Source organism: Tympanuchus pallidicinctus, unplaced genomic scaffold (assembly GCF_026119805.1).
Source record: "Tympanuchus pallidicinctus isolate F22 unplaced genomic scaffold, pur_lepc_1.0 scaffold5, whole genome shotgun sequence".
NCBI lineage: Eukaryota > Metazoa > Chordata > Aves > Galliformes > Phasianidae > Tympanuchus > Tympanuchus pallidicinctus.
The window spans coordinates 41,515,258-41,539,821 of NW_026294769.1; the positions used below are offsets into that span (position 1 = coordinate 41,515,258).

The 24,564-nt window shown below is 38.0% G+C and overlaps 1 protein-coding gene across 1 annotated transcript in view; it reads left to right on the forward strand.

Annotated features, from left to right (window-relative positions):
• The window catches only part of NKAIN3 (sodium/potassium transporting ATPase interacting 3), a 329,597-nt gene that overhangs the window by 290,418 nt on the left and 14,615 nt on the right, over positions 1–24,564 (forward strand). The window contains exon 5 of the mRNA XM_052704496.1: positions 12,493–12,553. Within this exon, the coding sequence (XP_052560456.1) occupies positions 12,493–12,553 (61 nt within the window). The remainder of the gene's footprint in view (positions 1–12,492; positions 12,554–24,564) is intronic.

Genomic DNA, 24,564 nt, shown 5'->3' on the forward strand with positions numbered 1-24,564 from the left:
TTGTTGTTTTTTTTCCAGGTAGTTGTTTCAGTTCATAATTATTAATGTTTTTCTACCAACAAAGATTGCCAGGCTTTTGTGTCTTTGTGACGTTTTAAAGGATTTAGAACCAAATCCATACAATATATTAGTATTTTGTTATATGCAATTTATTCAAACAGAAAAAATTTCTTTTGCCTCACTCAAATCATAATCCAGATTCCATTTATTGTAAAAGTCACAGAGAAAGCCTGGATAACGACCTTCTGAAAGTAATCCTTGGAATCTAACACGAGAGTTAGACATTATTCATATCTATTCTCATTGATTTATATATTAAAATCTAAGGTTTTTCCTCTAATCTGTAATGAGTAACATACCTAACTGGATCATTTTGTCTGAATTTAAAACCTGAAAGCAACCAAACCTCATTTAATACATTTCCATTCAGCAAATAGTGGGTTAAAGTTACAATACATCAAGCCTAGAGCTAACATTTCAATGTTTTTCCCTTTGTGTAAGTTAGACTTCAATACTTCTTTTCCAGCTTTTCACTGATTAATTTAGCAAGTGTAAGTAATAAGAAATTGACAAGTTTAATGCAGCAAACACAAGTGCTTAAGAACTCCCAGCAATACTGCCTGAGACTTAATGGAATAAGTGTGTTGTATCTGCAGTCATGTTTTTCACAACCTTTGATGAATACTTTTTTTTTCTGAAAGTGCCTAATCAGCTTTTAAACAGTGTACACATCTCACCTCTACTATTCTCTGGACTTACTATTTACAGTTCAATTATGGTTTGTGTGGAAAATATCCTTTCTTAGGTTTGTGATGAAAAGCATCCCTCTTTATCTGTGATCTGATAATTTGTTTTCATTTTCCATTTTTCTTATGTAATGACAAGTGAGATTAATTATTTTGTATTCAGCTTTTCCAAGATAATCATATTTGTTTGTTTGTTTTTAATTCTTTCGTCAGTTGTCTCCATTTCAAGGGGAATTTTGTTTAATCTCTCCTTATTCTAAAGACATGTGCATCTTTGATGATCTCGCACACTATTCTGTGTTCTTTTTCTGATTCAATTACTTCCTTTTTGAGAAGAGGAGAAAAAAGAGCTATGTGTAGCACTGAAGGTGTGGGACACAAGGGATTTACATAGTGGTGCAGTAATATATTCTGCTTTTTTTTTTACTATTGCTGTCCTACAATTTAATTCTCTCTTCTGATTGCCACAGAACACTGATCTGATGTTTGCAATGAACTATCTGCAAGTTTTCTATTAAGTAATAAAAAATTTAGAGCCTTTATATGTTTATTTATTGGTTGTTTTTTTTTTTTTTCCCACTGTGTGTTTACTGATATTGAATCATAGAATCATAAAATGGTTTAGGTTGGAAGGGACCTTTAACTTGTTCCAACCCCCTGCTATAGGTAGGGACACCTCCCTCTGTACCAGGTTCCTCAGAGCCCCATCCAGCCTGGCCTTGAATGCTTCTGGGGAGGGGGCATTCACAACCTTACTGGGCAACCTGTTCCAGTGGCTCACCACCCTCACAGTAAAGAATTTCTTCCTAATGGCTAGTTTAAATCTACTGCCTTCTAGTCTGAAGTCATCACTCTCATCTTGTTGCTACATGCCTTCATAAGAAGTCCCTCCCTAGCTGTCCTGTAGGCCCCTTCAGGTACTGGAAGGCAGCTATGAGGTCTCCTTGGAGCCTTCTCTTCTCTAGGCTGAAGAGCCCCAACTTCTCAGCCTGTTCCCCTAGGAGAGGTCCTCAAGCCTCCAACTGAGGTGTTATTAAATTTTAATTCTAATTTTATCACTCAGTTTCTCAATACCGTAAGATCCATCTCCAACATTTTGCAGTCAACTCAGCTGAGTTTCTTATCCTGTTATTCATGTTATCCAACTATTCATGTATACTTTAAATGCATAGGGCTGAGATAGGGTCCCTTCAGGCTCCCCCCTTTAAGTTAAGGTTTCCTCCATGGTTGAGGGAATTCTGTTAAGATCCTGGTGTCTCTTATATGTAGAGGGAGAGTTCATAGGAAAAGGTCTTTCCAAGTTCTGAATGGAGGGAGAAGTGGGCTTAGATTTCTCTGCTTGATTTCTTCAGGCTGTAATTCAGCTTTAGTCTAGATGTTTTTGCTGGTTTTGTGCGCAGATAAAGACCTTCCTAGAATGTGCCCATTTTTTCTTTTATCTTTGCAAACTGCCTGAATACAAGCTGATCTTTCTCCCTGGAAAACAAATGCTGATTTGGGGTGCATCCTGGGCTTTGAGATCCACAACCAGACCCAGATAAAAGTAAAGAGAGTAGTGGGATACAATGAGAGCTGGTAAGAGCCACAACTCCCATACAGGGGCCATATACTGCAAACAACTAAATTGCCAGAAGGAGATGGTAAAAGTGATCACACCAGGTCAGGGGAAACTGAGAAACCATTTCTGAAATTCATTAGGTACTGATAGAAAGCAAAGCTTCATTGCAATTCTTGATTGCTTTTCTCCCTAGTGAGAATCCTGCACAAAAACATTTTAATACACAGTTTATTGGGAATACCTGAGCAAAATGATAACATTGCTGCTTTTATGGTAGTCTTGTTTCTCACAGATCATAGCAGGTCATTTCACAAAGCATTAAAGGGGTGTGTTTGTGTACCTCCATCCGTGCATTCTGATAGCACCTTGAGGGAATTAAACAATATCATCAATAGTAAGAATACAGTGGGAAAGGTAGACACAAAAACTACCATAAAAGAGGTTTTCAGAAGAACTCATTGCAATTATTGCACAATTTTAGGTGTTACAGCTGAATGAAGATGCTGCTGTTATCTGCCAAACACATAAATCCAGACATGTTTCTGATGATAGTGGTGTTTCTTCCAAAGAGCAGAAACAGGTCAAATTGTGTCTCAAAATAGAGCAATTTATTCTTTGGTTTGAATACAGAAGATTGAAGTATAAGTGAAAGTATACATGTGGTAAATCATTTGCTAAATATGATAGCAGAGGAAACTGGCTAGGAAGAAGAGAATGATGGTCAGAATTCCTCAGCTTCACCAGTTTTGTTAAACTACTGTCCATCACTAGCATTTCAGTGAACACACATACAATAAAAGAAGGCTAAACAATATCAAAGTCTCTGGTGGACATAGAAGTGATTCTTTTCTTTTTTCTTTTTCAAGAATCAACATTAATTATATACTTGTCTATTTTATCTTTTCTTTCCTTTTTTTCTTAACAGTGTAGGTGAACTTCTGTGCAAAAACATACAAACAAAAAACCCAGCAAACTGACTTATCATCTGTAATCTTCTAAGGAAGATAGGATTTCTAGATTTGCAAGCCTTCACTGAAATCCTGAACGTCTCATTTTTATTTCCATGCCACAGCTTGTTTGTCTTTAAGTGATGAAGTCCATCATAGTGACGAAATAGTTTCATCTATGCGTTGTTGACATGGTGCATGAAGGGAGAGAAATAATTCAGTAGAAAATAAATAATTCTTGCAGATAAGAAAGCATTAGGATTAAAATGTATTCTTTGTGCCTGTTGCCACAAACTAGTAGAAATAATACTCCCCTTATGTGCCTTTTGATTAACAAAAAAGCAAAGCAAAACACATTTTTTTGAATTTTATCGGCAAAGGATATCTTTGTTAATTTCTGCAGTGTAAGCAGGAGAAGAATTTTTGAAAGAGTATTAACATAAAAGATGGACCACATTTTCAGTAGTTTACTCTTCTCAAAGCAGTTTACTTTGGTACCTCCTACATGCATAATTTCATTACCAGCTTCCAAAGCTCAGGGGAGATAAAATCTTATGGATACCTCAAATAATCACTTTGGGTTACGCCATCAAACATGAATTAAAGTGTGCCTTGTTGAAAGATATGAAATGTTGTGCATCTGCAAGTAGCTCTGAAATTATTTTTAACACTGGCAAGCAAAAAAAATGTATTTATAAAAATATACAAATACACAAAGCCAGGTTTACAGAAGTAAAGAGAAGCCAGCTTTCTGTCTCCTTTTTGTAAAATCATATGTGTTTTCTTGCATCCTGTTATTCAGCTGAAGAGCTGATTAAATATTAACCTAAGTGTCACTGAAATCCAGGAATGAAACTTGCCAACCGAAATGACAGATTAAAAACCCAACCTTGCTTTATTGCAGTTCTGGGTGCATGGAGGATTTCTTTTATGTGAAAACGTGAATATTCACATAATTTCTGTGAAGTGAATGCCTATTCCGAGAATTACTATACATACTAAAATCTAGTGTTACACGTGCACTGTGTTAATGTGGGATTCTTGCAAAGGGTCTTTGGTGGTCATGGGGTTCCACTAGGAATTGCTATCTGGCCAGAAGGTTACATTGAGTAGGTTTGGTAATTTCTTTGATCAAGAAATTATTTACAGAAATCAGCTGCTGACTAAGTTTATAATTATCACATCAACCTTTTTCATGATTTGTTACATTATTAACCCTACTGGAGTATAATATACCTCCTTGCAGCTTGTGGAATATTGAGGCTCATTGTCCTGCTTATCTAGGAAAGACAACCTTCCCTAGACAGAAAGTCAGTTAGCTGAAGACTCTGAATTAATTGCCAGGTATCTTAAGAGCTTTGATTCCATTCTGAGCAGAACATTTATTTCCCTTAATATCTGGAGGAAAAATAAATCTAGAGGAAAGGTCTTGTTTGTTTATCCAGCTCCTTTCTGGTAGTTTTCTAAGAGTCTATTCAGATGTAGATCTCTGTTCTATCCTTCTTTCTTTCCTCCTTCATCTCCTTTCCTTTCTATTATCTTGTTCAAGTTGCCTCTGTTTTAAACTGTTGACCTCCAATTTATTTAGTCAAATCATTAACAAGTGATTTATATCTTACAAGACAAAATAGTGAGTTTTAGCCAGTCATAATTGGGGTTGGAGATTCATGTTCCTTGAGATCCCTTCCAACTCTGGCCATGCTGTGATTCTGTGATAATTCTTTTTAACTACTGTGTTTAAATGTTGTGTTTATTATTTTTACATTCTGAGACTTTCATTTTCAAAATCTTAATTTTACCTATCAAATAATGTATAACCAGATCAACAGGATTAATGCTAGAGTCTTGTTTCTTTCTTGTGTGAATCAGGAATAAAGGTTTCCAGATTCCTCTCTGGGTGTAATAAGGGTAGTTTTATGTTTAAGTTGATGGAGAAATTGCAGGTAATAATGCTTCTGATTTTGACTTGGGAGGATAAATTGTCAAATAGAATTTTTAACTTAAAAATAAGGTGACAATGTTGTTAACATGTTTTGAGAACAGCAAATAGTATGCAAGACTTCAGAAAGCACATGAGCTAACATCTTTTCAAGAGTGCTGCTGCTATCTAGGCAGCTCTGCCAGGTAGATAGCGTTTGAGGGGAGTTACTTCCTGTAGTATTAGCCAACAGCAAATTTTACATACATTTTAAGAAGATATATTTATTTTAGCAAATTTATTCACTTGTTTCTCCCCTATCAATATAAAGCAAAAGAATCATGGAATCATAGAACGTCCTGGGTTGAAAAGGACCACAAAGATCATCGAGTTTCAACCCCTGCTATGTGCAGGGTCACCAACCACCAGACCAGGCTGCCCAGAGCCACATCCAGCCTGGCCTTGAATGCCTCCAGGGATGGGGCATCCACAGCCTCCTTGAGCAACCTGTTCCAGTGCGTCACCACCCTCTGAGTGAAAAACTTCCTCCTAATATCTAACCTAAACCTCCCCTGTCTCAGTTTAAAACCATTCTCCCTTGTCCTATCACTATCCACCCTCGTAAACAGCCATTCCCCCTCCTGTTTATATGCTCCCTTCAAGTACTGGAAGGCCACAGTGAGGTCTCCTGGGAATCTTCTCTTCTCCAAGCTAAACAAGCCCAGTTCCCTCAACCTTTCTTCATAGGAGAGGTGCTCCAGCCCTGTGATCATCTTAGTGGCCTCCAAGAGCTCCACGTTCTTCCTCTACTGGGGGCCCCAAGTCTGAACACAGTACTCCAGATGGGGCTTCACAAGATCTGAGTAGAGAGAGACAATCACCTCCCTCTCCCTGCTGGCCACCCCTTTTCTAATGCAGCCCAGAAAATAATTGGCCTTCCGAGCTGCATCACACACTGCTGGCTCATGCCCTGCTTTTCATCTACCAGGACCCCCATGTCCTTCTCTGCAGGGCTGCTGTCCAGGAGATCTTCCCCCAGTTTGTATAAATACCTGGGATTGCCCCTACCCAAGTGCAGCACCCTGCACTTGGCCTTACTGAACCTCATTAGGTTTCCATGGGCCCACTTCTCCAGCCTGCCCATGTCCCTCTGGATGGCTTTCCTTCTTTCCAATGTATTGACTGCACTGCTTAGCTTGGTGTCATCCACAAATTTGCTGAGGGTTCCCTCGATGCCATTGTCTCTGTCATTGATAAAGATGTTGGAGTCACCAGTCCCAAGATCGACCCCTGAGGGACACTGCTTGTGACCAGCCTCCACCTTGATACAGAACCATTGATCAGAACCCCTTGGCTGCATACAGCCATCCAATTCCTAATCCACTGAACAGTCCATCCTTCAAATCCACACCTCTCCAGTTTAGAGAGAAAAGTAGAGAAAAATTTACTTGAATTTGGAGAGAAAAGTACCCATCAGCTCATCACCGATTTTTAGAGTCTTTCATTCATTTTAAGGCCTATCTTATTTGTAGCTTCTGGGAAAACTCTTACTAGTACTATAAATGGAACAGCTGGACCAGACTGGCTGCAATTGAAATTGATAGATAATCTTCCCAATATCTAATTTGACTTGAATTTATTCAAGTCAAATCCAATAGATTTTAAGTTGGAAGGAAAAAACATACTTAGCATAATGTACTTCACAAGGTGGTGCTACCATATACTGCAGTGTATTCTGAGCATAAAACTTGGAGTTGTCATATCTTTTTGACTGGAAGAATCTTACAAATCTAGCTTACCTGTGTTACACACATTTTCCAACAATCAGGACTACAGAATACTGTCTTAGTTTATTTGGCTGATCCTATGTTATTGTAATGAGAACTCTATGAAACATTGTGTAGTAGCTTAGTAGTGATAAGTGTCCTGTTGTACACCTGATTTTGAAGAGCAACCTGATAGCCTAGGGCAATACTTCATGTAATCTTAAATCCCCAGTATACAGTTTTGGTCTAGGTGAGCTGCAATAAGTGCAGGAGATATGAAAGTAATCACATTATGTGAAAGTGGATTTTAAGGCCACAGCTGATGACAACAAAGCCAAGTAGAATGATTTAAATAAAAATTACTTATATAATTAATTTTAGTCAAAAATATTTCACTCTGAAAACAATAACCTTGATTTAAATAAACACTTTTAATTTTGCATTTGTCCTTGTTTTCCTAAAGAGAAGTTAATCCACATTAACTAGAAACTATTAAAATACATTAATTTGCAAGTAAATACACATTTTACACAATTTGTTTTTTTTCTTTAATAGGATATGTTATAGTAATATTCATTTATAAAGCAATTATAACACAGCATGTATTTGTTCAAATGATTAGTTTTTCTAAAATGTCTTGCATGTTTTCATAGTTTCTTACAGCTTAATGATGGACAATTATATAATCTAATTTCACTTCTATTAATTTAGGCTTTTGTATTTCATGCAGATGTCCATGTCATGAGCTTAGAGATTTTAGTTAGACTGAAATATTTATGTCCTCTAGAGGGAAAAAAAATGACAGAGACTAGTATTTCATTTTTATCTGAGGCTCTTAGGAGAATATATATCACGTATTAAAAGTCCTGATAATAACATTATATAAATGTACCTGTGTTCCACTCATAGGAAAGCCTATCGTGTACAACAAATCAAAGTCCTTGTCCCTTAAACAAGGTGACAGTTGTTTCCCACACCCTGAGTTTGCTCATCATTATGATTTGGGGAATGTGAGTGAAGTTTACCAGCTAGTCATCAAAGAAATATGAGGTTTTGTACCAAAACTTTACATGAGCTAATAATGTACACTTGCAGCCTGGAAGGCCAACCGTATCCTGAGCTGCATGAAAAGAGGAGTGGCCAGCAGGGTGACTGTCTCTCTCTACTCTGTCATTGTGAAGAAGATCCCCCTGGATTACTGCATCCAGGCCTGGAGCCCCTCCAACATCAGAAAGATGTAGAGCTGTTGGAGTAAATCCAGATAAGGGCCACAGAGTTGATTAGAGGGCTGGAGCACCTCTCCTTTGAAGAAAGGCTGAGGGATCTGGGCTTGTTCAGACTGGAGAAGAGAAGGCCACTTCAGTGTGGCCTTCTTGTACCTAAAGGGAGCTTATAAACAAGGAGACTGACTTTTTACATGGTCTAATAGCGATTGGACAAACGGGAGTGGTTTTTAACTAAAAGAAGAGAGATTAAAGGTAGATATTTAGAGGACATTTTTCTCTCAAAGGGTGCTGAGGCACTGGCACAGGCTGCCTAAAGCAGTTATCGATGCCCATCCCTGGAGGTATTCAAGATCAGGCTGAATGGGGCCCTGGGCAGCCTGATGCAGTGGGTGGCAGCCTAGCCCAAAGCAGAGGGGTTGGAACTAGATGATCTGTAAATTCCCTTCCAACTCAAGCCATTCTGTGATCTCAACCATGGCCAGTGTCTGACTTCTGAGAGTTATTTGATTTTTCTGAAAGATGGACTAGATGCTGTTGGGGGTCTCAGTATCTGCTGTGATAAATATCTGAGTATTTTATGTATTATTTATTCTCACCAGAGCAGGATTTTTGCTCTAAGAACCATGCAGATGAATGAAAGCAGAGGATAATAGCCTCTTCCACTTCATTTTCTGCCAAGTGACACGGACTAATAACTTCTGAAACAGTTCAGTAGATCAGGCTCTGCGAGCAAAACAGTCAGTGCAAGGATCCCAAAAGGTCTTTAAAAAATATTGTCAAGACTACTTGGCATCTAAATTGCTCTCTGTGTCAAGCTCTAGGTTCCCATTTATACCTCTAATTACTAACAACATTTGATATCTTGGACATCTTGCTGTAACTACTTCATCATCCCCTTTGAAAGATGACTGAAATCCAAAATGAGCAAATTAAATATCTTCCAGGTCATTGCATCATGGCTTCTCTAGTTATCAGGGGACACACATTTATGCCTATCACTTGGTGCCAGGCCAATAGCCTTCATTTCCAATACCAACAACCCAGGCAATACGCATCAGTCAGCTCACTGCAAATTGGCAATTAACATGATGGCTGGATGGGTTCACATGAGCATAACATTATTAATTAAACAGCAGCTGGGTTAATCAAGATAGTAAAAGTAATTTGTTGGAATAAATATTTTATTCATGTGTCCATCAATAAAGCAAAAGTGGAGATTTTAATTAATATATTTATAAAAATATTCTACACTGTAGTAACCATAGCTCTGTTTAAGTATCTCAGTACAGGTCTAATTTGTTCCCACTTCATCACTTCTTGTTAATCATAGTGTAGATATCAGTTACCAATTATAATTACAAGTATATTGCTTACAAGCCAAGTATTGCTGTCCGCCACGGAGCACATATACTGGACAACTGTTGTCAAAGGGCTACTTTTCCTCTTTGTTGCCATGTTCTTTCAGAAATGAGTGCGTTCTCCTATTTAATTACGGCAAGCTCTTGATATATGGTGGGTTGCAGTATGACATTACAATGATAGTACAGTGTGATTAAAGACCTGATTTTTCGTTTTCTCCAAAATTAACTTAGGGGGTAAATACATTTTTTACTTTTATGTTTTAAACAAGTATGCAGTAGCTTTGATTTCTGTCTAATTAAGGAAAATTTATCTAATAATTAAAAGAAATACAAAGAAACACTGATAAGCAGTGAAAGGCTGCTGATTTTATAGCAGATATGGCAAAGACATTACAACAGTGTTCCAAGCAATAACATCAGTGGGAAAAGGTTTACATTAAGGAGAAGATGTAATGAAAGAGGAAGATGTAAGCTGTTATAGCTGTTAAGACAATCAGGTTTACCAAGCCCCTCAACTTTTGGAGAGCAGACCTCTTAGAGTATTTTTCCCTCCTTTTGCTTGCTTGCTTTTTGCTTTCCTCTTTTGATGATTTAGTGGAGGGCTGTTAGGGTAGTATGGTGAGGTTGTGGTTGGACTTTAAGGTCTTTTCCAACCTCAGCAATTCTATGATTCTATGATTTTGGTCAAGTGGATTATTGTATATGAGAATAGAAAAAGATGATGCCAGGAGATGAGAGGTAGGGCTGGCATTATCCCTGACTTTGAGTAGGAAAAAAAATCATGAAGTACAGCAATGGCAAATGTTAAGGAAGTAGTTGAGCTGCCTTCAAAAATATTTAACCTACAAAGATTGTGGGCTGAACTGTCATGCCTGCTTCTGATCTTCAGTCCCATACTTAGGGAGAAGAAACAAACCCAAGTGACTCACATGGTCAAATCACACACTGTCAGTGACAAATGGAAGTAGTGTAAATAAATGGATGATATTCCCTAATGAAAGGCCACCTATTTTCTTGTATTTGTATTGTACTTAATGCAATAGCAGTTTAATTATGTGTAATGTTCAGTTAGCATAAGCAATATACCTCAAGTATGATTGTTTTTTCAATCCCTTGGAATCCTTTATGTAACGTTGCTTCAGTTTGCGTACATTAAAGACTCATCCACCCAGTGTCCACCTGATAAAGGTGGTAGCTTTTCCCTAGTAAAATTGACCCTGCCCCCCTTCAGAAATCCAAGGATGCTGGAGCCTGCTCAAAACCAGAAGCAAGCTGGATTAAACTCACTAGTTCCTTTCCCAAAACCCCAGCGAGGTGAATGGCCAAGTCAGGAGGCTCTGGCAGGACTAGGCCACAGCACTGTGGCAGCTTTCATTCGCAGGGAACTTAGCCTGGGTGCACTGCAGCTTAATTCTCCACGGGGAGGATCAATCCCTTGGAGGAGGATTAAGCTGCAGTGAGCTGAGGCCACTTCATTTCTGAATGGGGAAGGCCACACGGGGATTTAATGTACTTTATCTTCTGTGCATTGATTTCACAGCTTTAGTTAATTCATCTTAACTTCCCTGAATTCCCTTGTGTGGACAAGCTTTTTGTCTGCAGACACTCTTGGAGCTGCTTGTAAAGCTCTTGGTGTAGCCCAATGAGAAAGCAGATTGGAGTGATTTTTGTGCCTGTGAAGGAGCTTATACCTGTCTGGATACCATTAAATTACCTCTTTCTCAAGCACTTGATCCATGACAACCTTAAAAGAACTATTTTAATTAGGGTTTTTTTTTGTATTGAACAAATGAAAAAAGGGTTTTTTGAAAACTAATCTCTGGGTTATTTTAGAAATCTCTCATGAACAGCCTCTTTGAGGCTTTCAGATAGCACAAATTGTGTACAGCTGCACAAACAGGATTTTCTCAAGCATGGGCATGTCTGGGCAGTGCAGTTTAATAGGTTTCCTTTCCCAGTGAAATTATCTTCTTTTTGGTGATGGTCATAAGAGGATATTTTGTCTATATGAAAAGCAAACCAGCACAGTTTCTGTTCTCTGGTCCCAAAAATTTTAGTCCCTTCCTCTGAGTGACACAAGTGACACAGACCTGGGCTAAGGAGAATGTTCTTCTAGAAGCTGCTGTTAAAACAATGGCATGATTTGGCTGTGTTGTCCTTTGGGAAAACCTGCTCTTTTCTTGTCTAGTGAATGTGATGTAAAGACAGGCCCTTCTGATAAAGTGTTTCCTGATGCTGATGAATCATATCCCAATTTTAATGTTTAACAAAATCCGGACATTTCACATATCAAATTAAACTATTGCCAAGCAGTTCACTGGGTCACTTTCTGCAAGACAAAGTGACATCTCTCATGGATTCTGTAATAACTTTACTATAACTTAATTCCACAGCAGTCAGTAAATATTTTTTTTTCCTTTTTATATGTAAATTAGGTAAATTTGTAAACAAATATGTAAAATAGGGGACCATCTACATACAAATGTATTTATCAAATGTATGAATAACAGTATTAAGAATCACAGAGGTTGGAAGACTCTGGAGATCATTGAGTCCAATCCCCCTGCCAAAGCAGACTCCCTGCAGATGGTTGCACAGGTAGGCATCCAGACTGGTCTTGAGTATATCCAGAGAAAAAAACAGTAACACTTAAAATCAAAATCTAAGGGCTTTGTTTTCTAATACAATGTTCAGACCTAGTGTTTTGGAGTGGCATTCATCAGTGCTGATCTCAGTGAGGCAGGAAAACAAATTATTTTAAAATATAATGTATCATGAGGAAAGAGAGAAAGTATCTTTAATTTATCTGTGTGTGACCATTTGCACTGAGATTTACATATTAATTCAGGAAATAGGAGGAATTTCTTTCTAAATATAGCTGTGATAGATGTACTTACATGGTATTGTAATAAAGAGCTTATTAAGTGTTCAATGTATTCTTATGATTACTTTTCCTCTTCTTTCATGCAGCTGATTGGATTTGTGTATGCCTGTTACGTGATCAGTATTTTCATGGAGGAAGAGGACAGCTGTAAGTACTGATACTCACCTATTCATCTCTGGAGTACTGTGGCTCCAGAGATGTCTTGCATTAACTACCAAGAGGAGCAAAGCTTGAGAAGTGGCAGTCTGACATTCATGTACACAACTAATATTACTCAAACACATATTTACTTAGGTTCTACAAGTGTATGGACTGTACTTTCTGAACTTGTTTGTAGGGATCTGTGAACCCTACGTAATATACCCTTCACATGAGCCAGGTATAGTGCTGAAAAGCTTGTCATTCGTGTTGCACATACACTTTGTTTTTTTACATACATTTAAACTTGAATCAAAGCTCCTGAGGACATTTAGTCTGTTTTTCCTAAGAACAGTTTTATTGGCAGTAAAGTTAATGCAGATGACATATCAAGTATCACTGCAATGTACTGTATCACTCTCATTAACAATTAAATGAACATATTTAACGCTTTTCATGCATCTGAAATGCTGACCTCATGTTCTTAACCTACATCTATGAAGAAAACACTGATATGCATACCCATTTTGTTCAGAAAGTTTAAAAATCATTTGAACATCATTCAAAAAGCATTTATGTAAAGACATTGAATGGTCATTGAAAAAATATTAATATGTTGAATGCTGTGGTAGTAAGCTATGAGAAAACTGATGGTAAGAACTGCCTCACACTGTTACCCACATGACTATCATAGGCGTTGTTAAAACAGGTAGTGAGACTGGAATTATATTGGATGAGCAAAGAGAAGCAAACTGAAGAACAAGTCTGTTTAAAATAGGGAAGTTGTGTCCATCTCAGACACTTCTCACATATAAGGAGTTAAGCAGTATATCTGTCTCTAGCAAAACATTGAACAATACCAAGAAAAGCATCAAATTATGGCTGTAGAATAAATAATGGACAAGCAAATATTTATTCATACAATTTTATTCATAAATAAATTCATTAAAAAATCTTACCATAGTTTGTTTCTGCACGGAATGGCACCTGTGAGTGATATAAATATAGTAGAAAAAAAAGTTCAGATATCAAGACAGTATTGCTAATATCTTCAAAATCTTATTGAAATATAATTTGAGTAATTCATAACTATGATGAAAAGACAGACTTTTTGATTGAAAACAATGTGAAGAAACAAGTGTTTTTTTCATCATTAAAACAGTACTCTGTTCAGTTCTCCATTGTAATGCAACCGATACTAGTGTCAAGTCTGCTAATGCTTCCATTTAGGTTTTTAATGGGAAGAAAATACATCAAGGAAATTCTCAGATAATACTGAGTGGGAAGAACACTTTCATAGTATACATAGTACACTATGAAAAAGGCTAAAGTAAAGACTGGTACAGTAAATGAGAAACAGTAAATGAGAAACTTGGAGAACTAACATAAAATGTAAACTTAAGGAGGAGGAAGAATCTAGACAAGTTTCCTTTGAAAGACAGAAATTGCTCATTAATTGGGAATTGGTAGTTCAGGATAAATATGAAGGATAGTGTGGCAGCAAGTCATATATATAACTTGAGATGTGGATCAAAGACTATGAAGAAATCAAGAGATAATTGTCCTTATCATACAGCTGTGATGAGTCATGTCATTATGCAGGGCTTCGTATTGATGTCTGGAGACTTTCTTTGTGAGACAATTGCAAACAAAATTCCTGAAAGTGTGAGATTTCATTAAATGATCAGGAAGGCTGGCAGATTGATAAGCAAGAGAAACTACAGTAACTCTAAAAAATAACTGTGTGTACAGTCACACACACATAATAACAAAGATATATCTGTACCTGAGAAGACAGACTCTTTACCTTTTTCATAAGTATTTTAAATTGTTTTGTTTTGCTTTTTTTGTCTGGTCCTTCATCCTGTGCTTCACACATCAGTGTTTTCGGCATGAATTGAAGTAATACAAAACTCACATCAAAGAATATAGCGTATTGTTGGAAAACATAGTCACTTGCTAAAGAGTATAAGCAGTTTACATTCAGGGCCTTGCAAGAGGGTTGTTGTCAAGTTAATGGCCTTATTTTCTTGAAAATATGCTAGAAGTGTCAGGACGTCTGTCTGTCTTTGACATCCATGACCCAGTCCACTCTGACAGCCAGCCATTGTCTTTTGAGAGTTTCATGCTATTTGTTACCAAGAGAAATTTGAATCACTGAGAATAACAGTTGACATCATTAATTAAAAAATAAAACACATCAAGTGCCACGATGATCCAGAACTTAAAATCTACACAGTGCTCATTTGCCCATTCTCCATAAAGAAACCAGGTATCTGCATTTAATTTCTGCTTGTATTCCAGAACTACCAATTGCAACTTGGTGTTTTGTTAGGTACAACTAAAAATCATCTTACTAATCTTGGAACATGTGGTATAATTTTAGCTCTACATCCTTCATTAGCATCGTGCCAATTTACTATTTTCACTTATACCTTTATAATCTCCCAGATTCTTGTGCAAATACATTTGTTTTATGTGGTGGAGGATCCTCGGAGTGGGGGGTGGGGGGGAGGATAAGAGTAGTGTATTGGAAGTGGAGCAGAGATATAGAACTGGTACATCTTGGAGGTTTTACAAGTGGAGTAAAATAATTTTTTTATTGGTGGTGATGGTGGTTTTTTTTTAATTTTTTCTGAGATGCTGAATCCAATCAAAAGCAGCTAAATAGCCTTTTAGTATCTCAGCTGGGACTAATTTGTTTCTTAATGCCCATTTGTGTTCTAGAGTCCTCCATTTTTATATATAAATATATTAAAGACAAATGTTAACTCATTTGTATCAATTCCACAGATATGTTTTAAATGGAGAAACATCTATGTAAGCCACAGTGGGAAAATGATTTGGTTTGGTAATTAGCTGAGAATAGCAGGACTTATTTGGGAAACTTGCAGCATGATGAAGAAAAAAAATTATGTAAAAGAGAAGTGCAGCGGTGCCTGAAAATAGTCAAGTTAAAAGTATAAAGCGATTACATTGGGATAACAGTCCAAGAAGCTGCAACGAAATAGCGATTTTATTAATTTTAATATGATGCAGCAGGTTCTTTTCTTAGGTAAATGCAGTCATTCTTTCATATTTTTGCAGTAATTTACACGGAATAAATCCCCAGCCTCTGAGAGTCAAAGCTTTCCTAATTACATTCTGCAATACTCAGTGCATCAAGTTAACCCCAGTTCTTGATCTGAAACCTGTCAGGCAGACTTAAAAATTAATAATAGCTGCCTGTTTAGCCTCTGTGCAGTCCTTAAATAGATTTTGAGGCTGACATTTTGGCTGATGGACACTTTCAGAACAGTAATAATGCTTGCGGAAACATTTATTTCCAGCTATTGCTCACCTTACCTACATTTCAGACTGTGGTTAACTTTTACTTAGAAGAAAGATGATAGCAGGTCAAAAGGATTGAAAAAAGACATGTAAAAGTCACACTGCTGTAGTGGAGTTAATACCTTCCATCATTCATCGTAATGAAAAAGTCTATTTATATCTCTTCCTTTCATTTTTTCATTTCTATCTTTGTAGGTCTATCAATCTATATAAGCCTCTTTGAAGGAACAGAATAAGTGAAATCCGTAATCATAAAAGCCTGTCACTATCCTGTTTGTGAATCATTTTCTACTAAAAATGAACTCAGAAGCTTGTTACTGTCCTGTCAGAGTTACAGAATAGGTTTAATAAAGTGAAGTTTGGAGACTTGGCAAAATACATTGTTAAAAATTATTAAATTTGTAAATATTTTCTGGACTTCATTTGAGAAATAATAGTACTGTTTCATAAACACGCCATCATCGCCTCTCTAAAGGAATGGTTCTATAGTGTGTTACTTTGTGAAGTGGAAACTGAGTTGTACATAAAATGAGTAAGAAAAAAGATGTGAAAGCAGAGGGGAAGATTTATCAAAAACCTGCAACTGTCATTTCAGCATTTATTACAAAATAAGACTGAAACATCAAGAGGTCAATCCAAGGAAGCTCAATCTTCTGTTATAAATGAGTGAAAATTAAAAAAAAAAAAGTGTGTGTGGGGGGGGCTTCCATTTATCATATTGGAAAGTAGTTTTATCCAACAAATGAAAACACAAGAACAAAATTAAATAAACAGTGTTTTGTCTCTCCCCTACACTGGCTGAATTCAGAGTTCAGCTGTATTTTCAGAACATGAAGATGAATCTGGTTTTAAAAAGGAATTTTATTCATACTGTGGTATCTGTAGGAACCTCCATATGGTGTCATTATATAAATATTAAGTAAACCAAAATATATTATTACCAACATTGAAAAACTACTATACTCCCTTATCTGACATATGGCATTGTATTTATACATACCATTGAGCATCTGTTGTCAGTAATCTAATGAGAGAGAAAATTTTTTTCTTCACATTTAATTTTTGTAGCTACACAGTATGCCCAGCAGTGATGCCTTTCTTATAAATACATTATGTTTTGCAAAATGAATGAAGAATTGTCACGGCTATTAGTAGCAACAGGCTCGTACATGTCTATATTATTGCCTTTATATATAAGTCCACATTTCACAACTAGCTAGTATTTGGGAACATATGACCAATATCTTTACATCAGTTGCAGTTTCCCACATACTTGGGTCTGTTTACCTCACAGAATAGATTATTTCTATAATAAAACATGTAATATGAAAGACAACCAGGATAGAGGATACTCCTCCAAACTGAAGGGCGTTATTAGAATCAAACTTACCCAGATGATGACTGTCCTAAATTTTCTTACTGAAAACAAGGACTTATGAAACTTTCCAAACAGTAGCCAAAAGCAAAGATCATCACTGAGCTTTAGCACTAACTGCGCTCAGCTTTAGCTCATAGTGACTTCAGATATCAAAACAAAACTTAGTGTTATCAGCCAGCAAATGAATATGCTTGATGTAGATTTTTTTAAAATGATCATAAGTTTTACTGCCCAGCACTCAAAGAACAGTTTAGCTACTAGACCTGGCTTTGATATTTCTGCAAAATAATAGTGACCATCAGTATTTTTGCAAGGCTTGAAAATAAATTTGCATCTTTCTCTTCATCTGGAAGAGCAACCCAAATCCCCACAATTCTGAGATATCTGTGTTGGTGAAACAGCTGCAGTCATTGCGTTGCAGATGTCCACTGTGAAGCAAAAAAAGAGGTTGAAGTACAATTGGAAATTGCACCAGGAGTATCCAGTAGGCTCCCTCAGTCCAACCCAGGCCAATCCCATCAAACATCTAGTGGAGTTAAATGTCAGCTTTCACAGAGTTTGCTGACTAGATGCAAACTCATCTATTTGCTCTTCTACTTACATCAGGCTCGGCTTTCTTCCTTTCTTCTACTGTAAATATAAGGGATAAACATATTATTCTAACAACTCTGCATGATGTTATAGTCCTCCAACCTATCATTACCCTTAATGTGTGAATTAAGTGAAAATGCATTCTCACTCCTACGCTACACTGACAGAATGAATTCTGGTGTATGTAATGAAGAAACAAATACATATGGGACATTATACTATTTAAATTAACACTACATTTCACATTTACATATCGCATTTTTCATTTTTTTTTTAATATTATTTTATTACACAATTGCCTGAACAAGAATTTGTTCTTGTTCCTATGGAAACAGTTGCATATATATACCTCAAGAAAACAAAGGTAGTGTAAAATAAAGCTGTAAAATAATATAAACACTATTCATTATATATACTATTGTATACATATATACTATTGTATAATATTAATAACATTTTATTAATAGAATGCAGAAGACATCTTGATCCTAGATAAGTCAGTCATAAAAAATGCAGCTGAAGAATGATTCTCTCTTCTTTATTCTGCTCAGATCATAGATGAATAATCCATTTCAGAAAAAAAAAAAAAAAGAAAAGAGAACAGAATACACATTCCATTTTCATTCTCCTAGCAAAGTGTACAAAACAGTCTTTGTCTCCACTTGTAATCTCCATGGTCTGTTACAGAGCACCTCATTCTAGCTGAGTGATTGTCTTTAAATAATAGATAATGCACAATATATAAAAGGGAAAGTCTTGATCTGGAATATTTCTAGCAGCAGCAGAAGCTATCTACCTGAAAGTGTTGTAAATTTAATGAGGAATGCAACATGTAAGATTATCCAAGTATGGTGTAGATGAAGCATGAGAGAGTAGCATCATCGAGAAGACACATAAACTAGCTCAGTTTTTCACTGATAGAACTTATTTTACTATAAGGTGTGATGGAAAGAACCTGAAAAAATTTTCCTTGAGTTTCCATACAACTTGGGCAAAATATCTTCAGTAAAGAATTCATTTTTTTACCGCCTCTAATTTTATCTATCTATACCATGTTTAATTACATATTAAATCCAAGCTATTCTTTCTGGCACATGTATGATAGTCAGGATGCTATTTTTATTTTAGCCAACTACTTATTTATTTTTCATTAAAGGAAAAGAGTAAATCATGCATTCTAAGAGTTCTCCATTGCCTTTCCACAGTTCCTCCTATAAGTACAAGATGAAATTTTTTTCCTGAAATTCATTAAAAAAGTATCACATCACACATTTTACCACAATTCATTTTAATTGGATATTCCCTGGAATATCAGTAGATGAGAACAATAGCATGTATAATGGCTTAAACGGAACTTCATTCAAAACATTTAGAAATGCCTGCATAGAAAGCAAAATATTTTTATTTAGCATTTTTAGTAAGAGATAATATATTTGTCTGAACAGAAAAATAGAACAGTATTATAGCATATATTGACCTATTGTGACCTTTGTAGAAAAATACATGCATATACAAATGTATGCATACATACATGGATGTGATATATACATATATATCTCCATCATATTTGAAAAGTCGTGGCTGTCAGGTGAGGTCCCAGATGACTGGAGGAAGGGTCACGTCACTCCCATTTACAAGAAAGGGAGCAAGGAGGACCCAAGGCTGGTGAGTCTCACCTCTGTGCCTGGGAAGATCATGGAACAGATCCTCTTGGATGACATGCTTGATCACATGAGGAATGAGCGTGTGATCTGAGACAGCCAGCATGGCTTCACCAGGGGAAGGACACGCTTGGCCAATCTGGTGGCCTTCTATGATGGAGTGACAGCATTGGTGGTCAAGGGAAAGGCGACCAATGTCATTTACCTGGACTTGAGCAAGGCCTTTGACATGGTCCCCCACCGCATCCTTATCTCCAAATTGGAGGAATGGGGATTTGATGGGTGGGCCACTCGACGGATAAGAAACTGGTTGAAAAGCCACAGACAGAGGGTGATCATCAATGGCTCTATGTCCACGTGGAGGCCAGTAATGAGCAGCGTCCCGCAGGGGTCTGTGTTGGGACTGGTGCTCTTTAACATCTTTATCAGTGACATCAGCGACAGAATCGAGTGCACCCTCAGCAAGTTTGCTGTCGACACCAAGCTGAGTGGTGCGGTTGACATGGTAGAAGGAAGGGATGCCATTCAGAGGGACCTCAACTTGAACGGTGGGCCCAGGTGAACCTACAGATGTTCAGCACAGCCAAGTGCAAGCTTTTGCACTTGGGCCGGAGGAATCCCAGTCATCTGTATAGACTGGAAGGAGCAGTCCTTGAGAGCAGCCCTGCAGAGAAGGACCTGGTGGTCCTGATGGATGAAAAACTTAACGTGAGCCAGCAGTGTGCTCTTGCAGCTCGGAAAGCAAATGGTATCCTGGGGTCCATCAGGAGAGGGGTGGCCAGCAGGGACAGAGAGGTGATTGTCCCCCTCTACTCTGCTCTTGTGAGGCCCCATCTGGAGTACTGTGTCCAGGTCTGGATTCCCCAGTACAAGAAAGACAGGGAGCTGTTGGAGAGGGTCCAGAGGAGAGCCACAGAGATGATCAGGGGGCTGGAGCACCTCCCCTATGAAGACAGGCTGAGGGAGCTGGGCTTGTTCAGCCTGGAGAAAAGAAGGCTGCGGGGTGACCTCATTGCAGCCTTTCAGTCCCTGAAGGGAGCCTACAAACAGGAGGGGAATCAACTCTTTGAAAGGGTTGATAACTGCAGGACAAGGGGAAATGATTTTAAGTTGAGGGAGGGAAGATTTAGGTTGGATGTCAGGGGGAAATTCTTTACAGAGAAAGTGGTGAGGTGGTGGAACAGGCTGCCCAGAGAGGTTGTGGATGCCCCGTTCGTGGAGGTGTTCAAGGCTAGGTTGGATGGGGCCCTGGGCAGCCTGATCTAGTATTAAATGGGAAGGTTGTTGGCCCTGCATGTGGCAGGGGGGTTGGAGATTCATGATCCTTGGGGTCCCTTTCAATCCAAAAAAGGAAATTAAGAAATTACATATAGACATACATATTGTGTGTCAAACACAGGTATATATATATATACTCCCCTTTGCCTTAAGTTGGTTTCCAAAGTGATAACTGGAAAAGAGGATTTTTAAGACTAGTTCATTACTACCTCATAAATTCCAGTTTAGCAGTTCTAATTCTTATCAATCATTTCTGCTGTTGATTCTGAGTAGATTTGGAAAGGTGATGGAACAGCTTGTGCTGGATGCCATCTCCAGACAACTGGAAGAGAAGGAGGTTATTAGGAGTAGTCAGCATGGGTTCACCAAGGGGAGGCCATGCTCGACCAACCTGGTGGCCTTCTATGATGTTGTCACATTCTGGGTGGATGGGGGAAGAGCGGTAGATGTAGTCTACTTTGATTTTAGAAAGGCATTTGATACTGTCTCCCACGAGATCCTTATAACAAAGCTGAGGAAGTGTGGGATAAATGACTGGACAGTGAGGTGAGTTGAGAACTGGCTGACTGGCAGAGCACAGAGGGTCGTCGTTGGTGGTGCAGAGTCTAGCTGGAGACTTGTAACCAGCGGTGTTCCTCAGGGGTCTGTGCTGGGTCCAGTCTTGTTCAACATCTTCATCAGTGACCTTGATGAGGGGATAGTGGCCACCCTCAGCAAGTTTGCTGATGATATGAAGCTGGGAGGATTGGCTGACATGCCTGAAGGCTGTGCTGCCATTCAGCAAGACCTGGACAGGCTGGAGAGCTGGGCAGTAAGAAACCGGATGAGGTTCAACGAAAGCAAGTGTAGAGTCTTGCATCTAGGGAGGAATAGTTGCATGCATTAATACAGGCTGGGGGATGAGCTGCTGGAGAGGAGCTCTGCAGAGAGGTACCTGGGTGTCCTGGTGGACGACAGGTTGGCCATGAGCCAGCAGTGTGCCCTTGTGGCCAAAAAGGCCAATGGCATCCTGGGGTGCATTAAAAAGAGCGTGGCCAGCAGGTCGAGGGAGGTGATCCTCCCCCTCTACTCTGCCCTGGTGAGACCTCATCTGGAGTACTGCGTCCAGTTCTGGACTCCCCAGTACAAAAAAGACAGGGGTCTCTTGGAAAGAGTCCAACGGAGGGCCACAAAGATGGTGAAGGGCCTGGAGCATCTCTGCTATGAGGAAAGGCTGAGTGAACTGGGTCTGTTCAGCCTTGAGAAAAGATGACTGAGAGGGGATCTTATCCAGGTTCATAAATATCTGAAGTGTGGAGGTCATAGTAGTGAGGCCAGTCTCTTTTCAGTGGTACGTGGAGACAGGACAAGGGGAAACGGACATAAGCTGCAGCATAGGAAGTTCCGCACGAATGTGCGCAAGAACTTCTTTACAGTGAGGTGACGGAGCACTGGAACAGGCTGCCCAGGGAGGTGGTGGAGTCTCCTCTGCAGATGTTCAAGTCTCACTTGGATGCCTACCTGTGCGACCTGGTGTAGAGAACCTGCTTTGGCAGAGGGGTTGGTCTCGATGATCTCTGGAGGTCCCTTCCAACTCCTACAATTCCATGATTCTGTGATTCTGTGATGTACCATACCCCATTTATACATATTAATATATACATAAAAGACTATTCACTTAAAATAGAGATATAATTATAATTTTGCAATTTTCCTTAAACTGGAGATCACACCTTTCTTTAAGATTGCTTAGTTATTACTGTAATAAATATTCTTACTAAAATGGAAACATGATTCTAATTTAGTGGGAGTGTATTTCCCATTGGCAGCTCCTTGACATCTCTTAGGTCCATGCATTGCTCATCTACTCCCAAATACTCACTTCTTGCCCTTCTATTAAACTAGCTGATTTGATTCAAGCTTCTACTTAGCTAATTTAATATTGATTTTGTTTTAGTCTCCGCCTTCCACCTCCTTGGCCTTTCTGTTTAAATTAAATCTGCTTTTAAATTGGTGCCATCTCAGTCCCCTGTTGCCAACACCTTAGCCTTTTCACTTAAATTGCATCTGTTGTTAGATCAATCTTACTCCAGCATCCAGTGTCCATCTCCTAATCTTTCCGCTTGACATCACAAACAAGTCTAAGTACTGTCTGTTTCTGTGCCTAGCTTTCACCCAGCTTCTCCATTAAAATTAAATCTCTTTTCAAATTTATTTTCCACTGCTATTTCCAACCTCCTTACTTTTTCATTTCTAAATGGTAACAGTTTTGTGTCTGCTTTAATTTGTGGAGCTTGAAAAGAAACTTTTCAAACTCCCACTCTTCTGTATAAATACCGTCTCTCCCAAGTCTTGTTAAATGTAACTGGGTTCTTCCAATTTCCAGCCTTAGCTTACATAAGATGTCAATTTTTTTGTTGTTTGAGTGATAATTTCCCTTAGCCCAGTTAGCACTACACCACTAAGAGCTCTTTATTGAGACAACATTTCAGTGCTGCTTTTGATGTGAGACACATAAGTCTGGACCAAGGTTGGTTCATGTTGTGGAGAGGGTTTACCAAGCCAAAGTGGGTACAAATTTAACAAGGATCCACACCAGCAGTGAAATGGACAGAAATTATCTGCATAAGTGATCATAAATTATCTCGATAATATCACAACTCAATAAAGTACATTGAATCAAGCCATGAATTTCCTGTCATAGGTAATTTTGGAAGATAATTTTATTTGGTAATATAATATTCCAAAGTATGATAAAATCAAATACATAAGAATTAACCATCAATTTTAGCCATTTTGTAAAAATCTCAGTTCTGAATATCATAACCTAAAGGGGACCAACATATATAACAAAACAAAATTTTCAATATCCTGTTTGGAAATGGAAGGCTTGACAATGTTGTTTACTTATAAAATCAAAGCTAAGGGAAAAAAAAAAAAAAAAAAAAAAAAAAACTATCACAAGGATTTTTTAGAAGAACAATCAAGGAAAAAGAAAGAAGATAATAAAATATTTTAAATGTTTGTTGGTTTGGTTGTTTTTGTTTTTCTTTTTCTTTTTGCTAATCACTTTCATTTATCCTGTTGATTTTTACAGTAATTTATTCTCTAGTTCTCCATACTGTATATTTAATGTCATCACACTTTCAACCCTTCATAAAATTATCTTTCTAAATTCCTCCTATCTGTAAAACTGAATTTGCTGTCTATATTGTGTACTTCTTAGATCTTGTTGTAGCATTTTATAGCCCAAATGATTTGAAGATATAAGAGAAGCAAGATTTATAGCAAAAGGTGTTGTCTCACTAAATCAGTTGATATAGCCAGTAGAGTTTTCCTGCTCAGCCAGTCGATCAAATTAAATATATCACCTCTTACTATAAAACTTATTTTCAAAGAATAGAATGGAACAGAACAGTTGGAAAGAACATACAAATGCCATGGGGTCCAACTACCTGATCCCTTCAGGGCTAACCAAAATTAAAGTAGATTATTGACAGAATTATCCAAATGCTTCTTCAGCGCTGACAGGTGTGGGGCATTGGTCACCTCTCCAGAAAGCTTGTTCTGGTGTTTAACCACTCTTATGGTAAATATTTTTTTTCTAATGCCTACTCTGAAGCTCCTCTGGCACAGCTCTTTGCCATTCCTGTCACTGGATCTCAGGGAGAAGAGTTGTGCACCTCCCCCTGCACTCCACTTCCTTCTTAAGGAAGTTGTAGAGAGCACCGAGGCCACCCTTAGCCTTCTCCAGACTGGACAACCCAGTTGTCCTCAGCCTCTTTTCACAGGACATGTCTTCA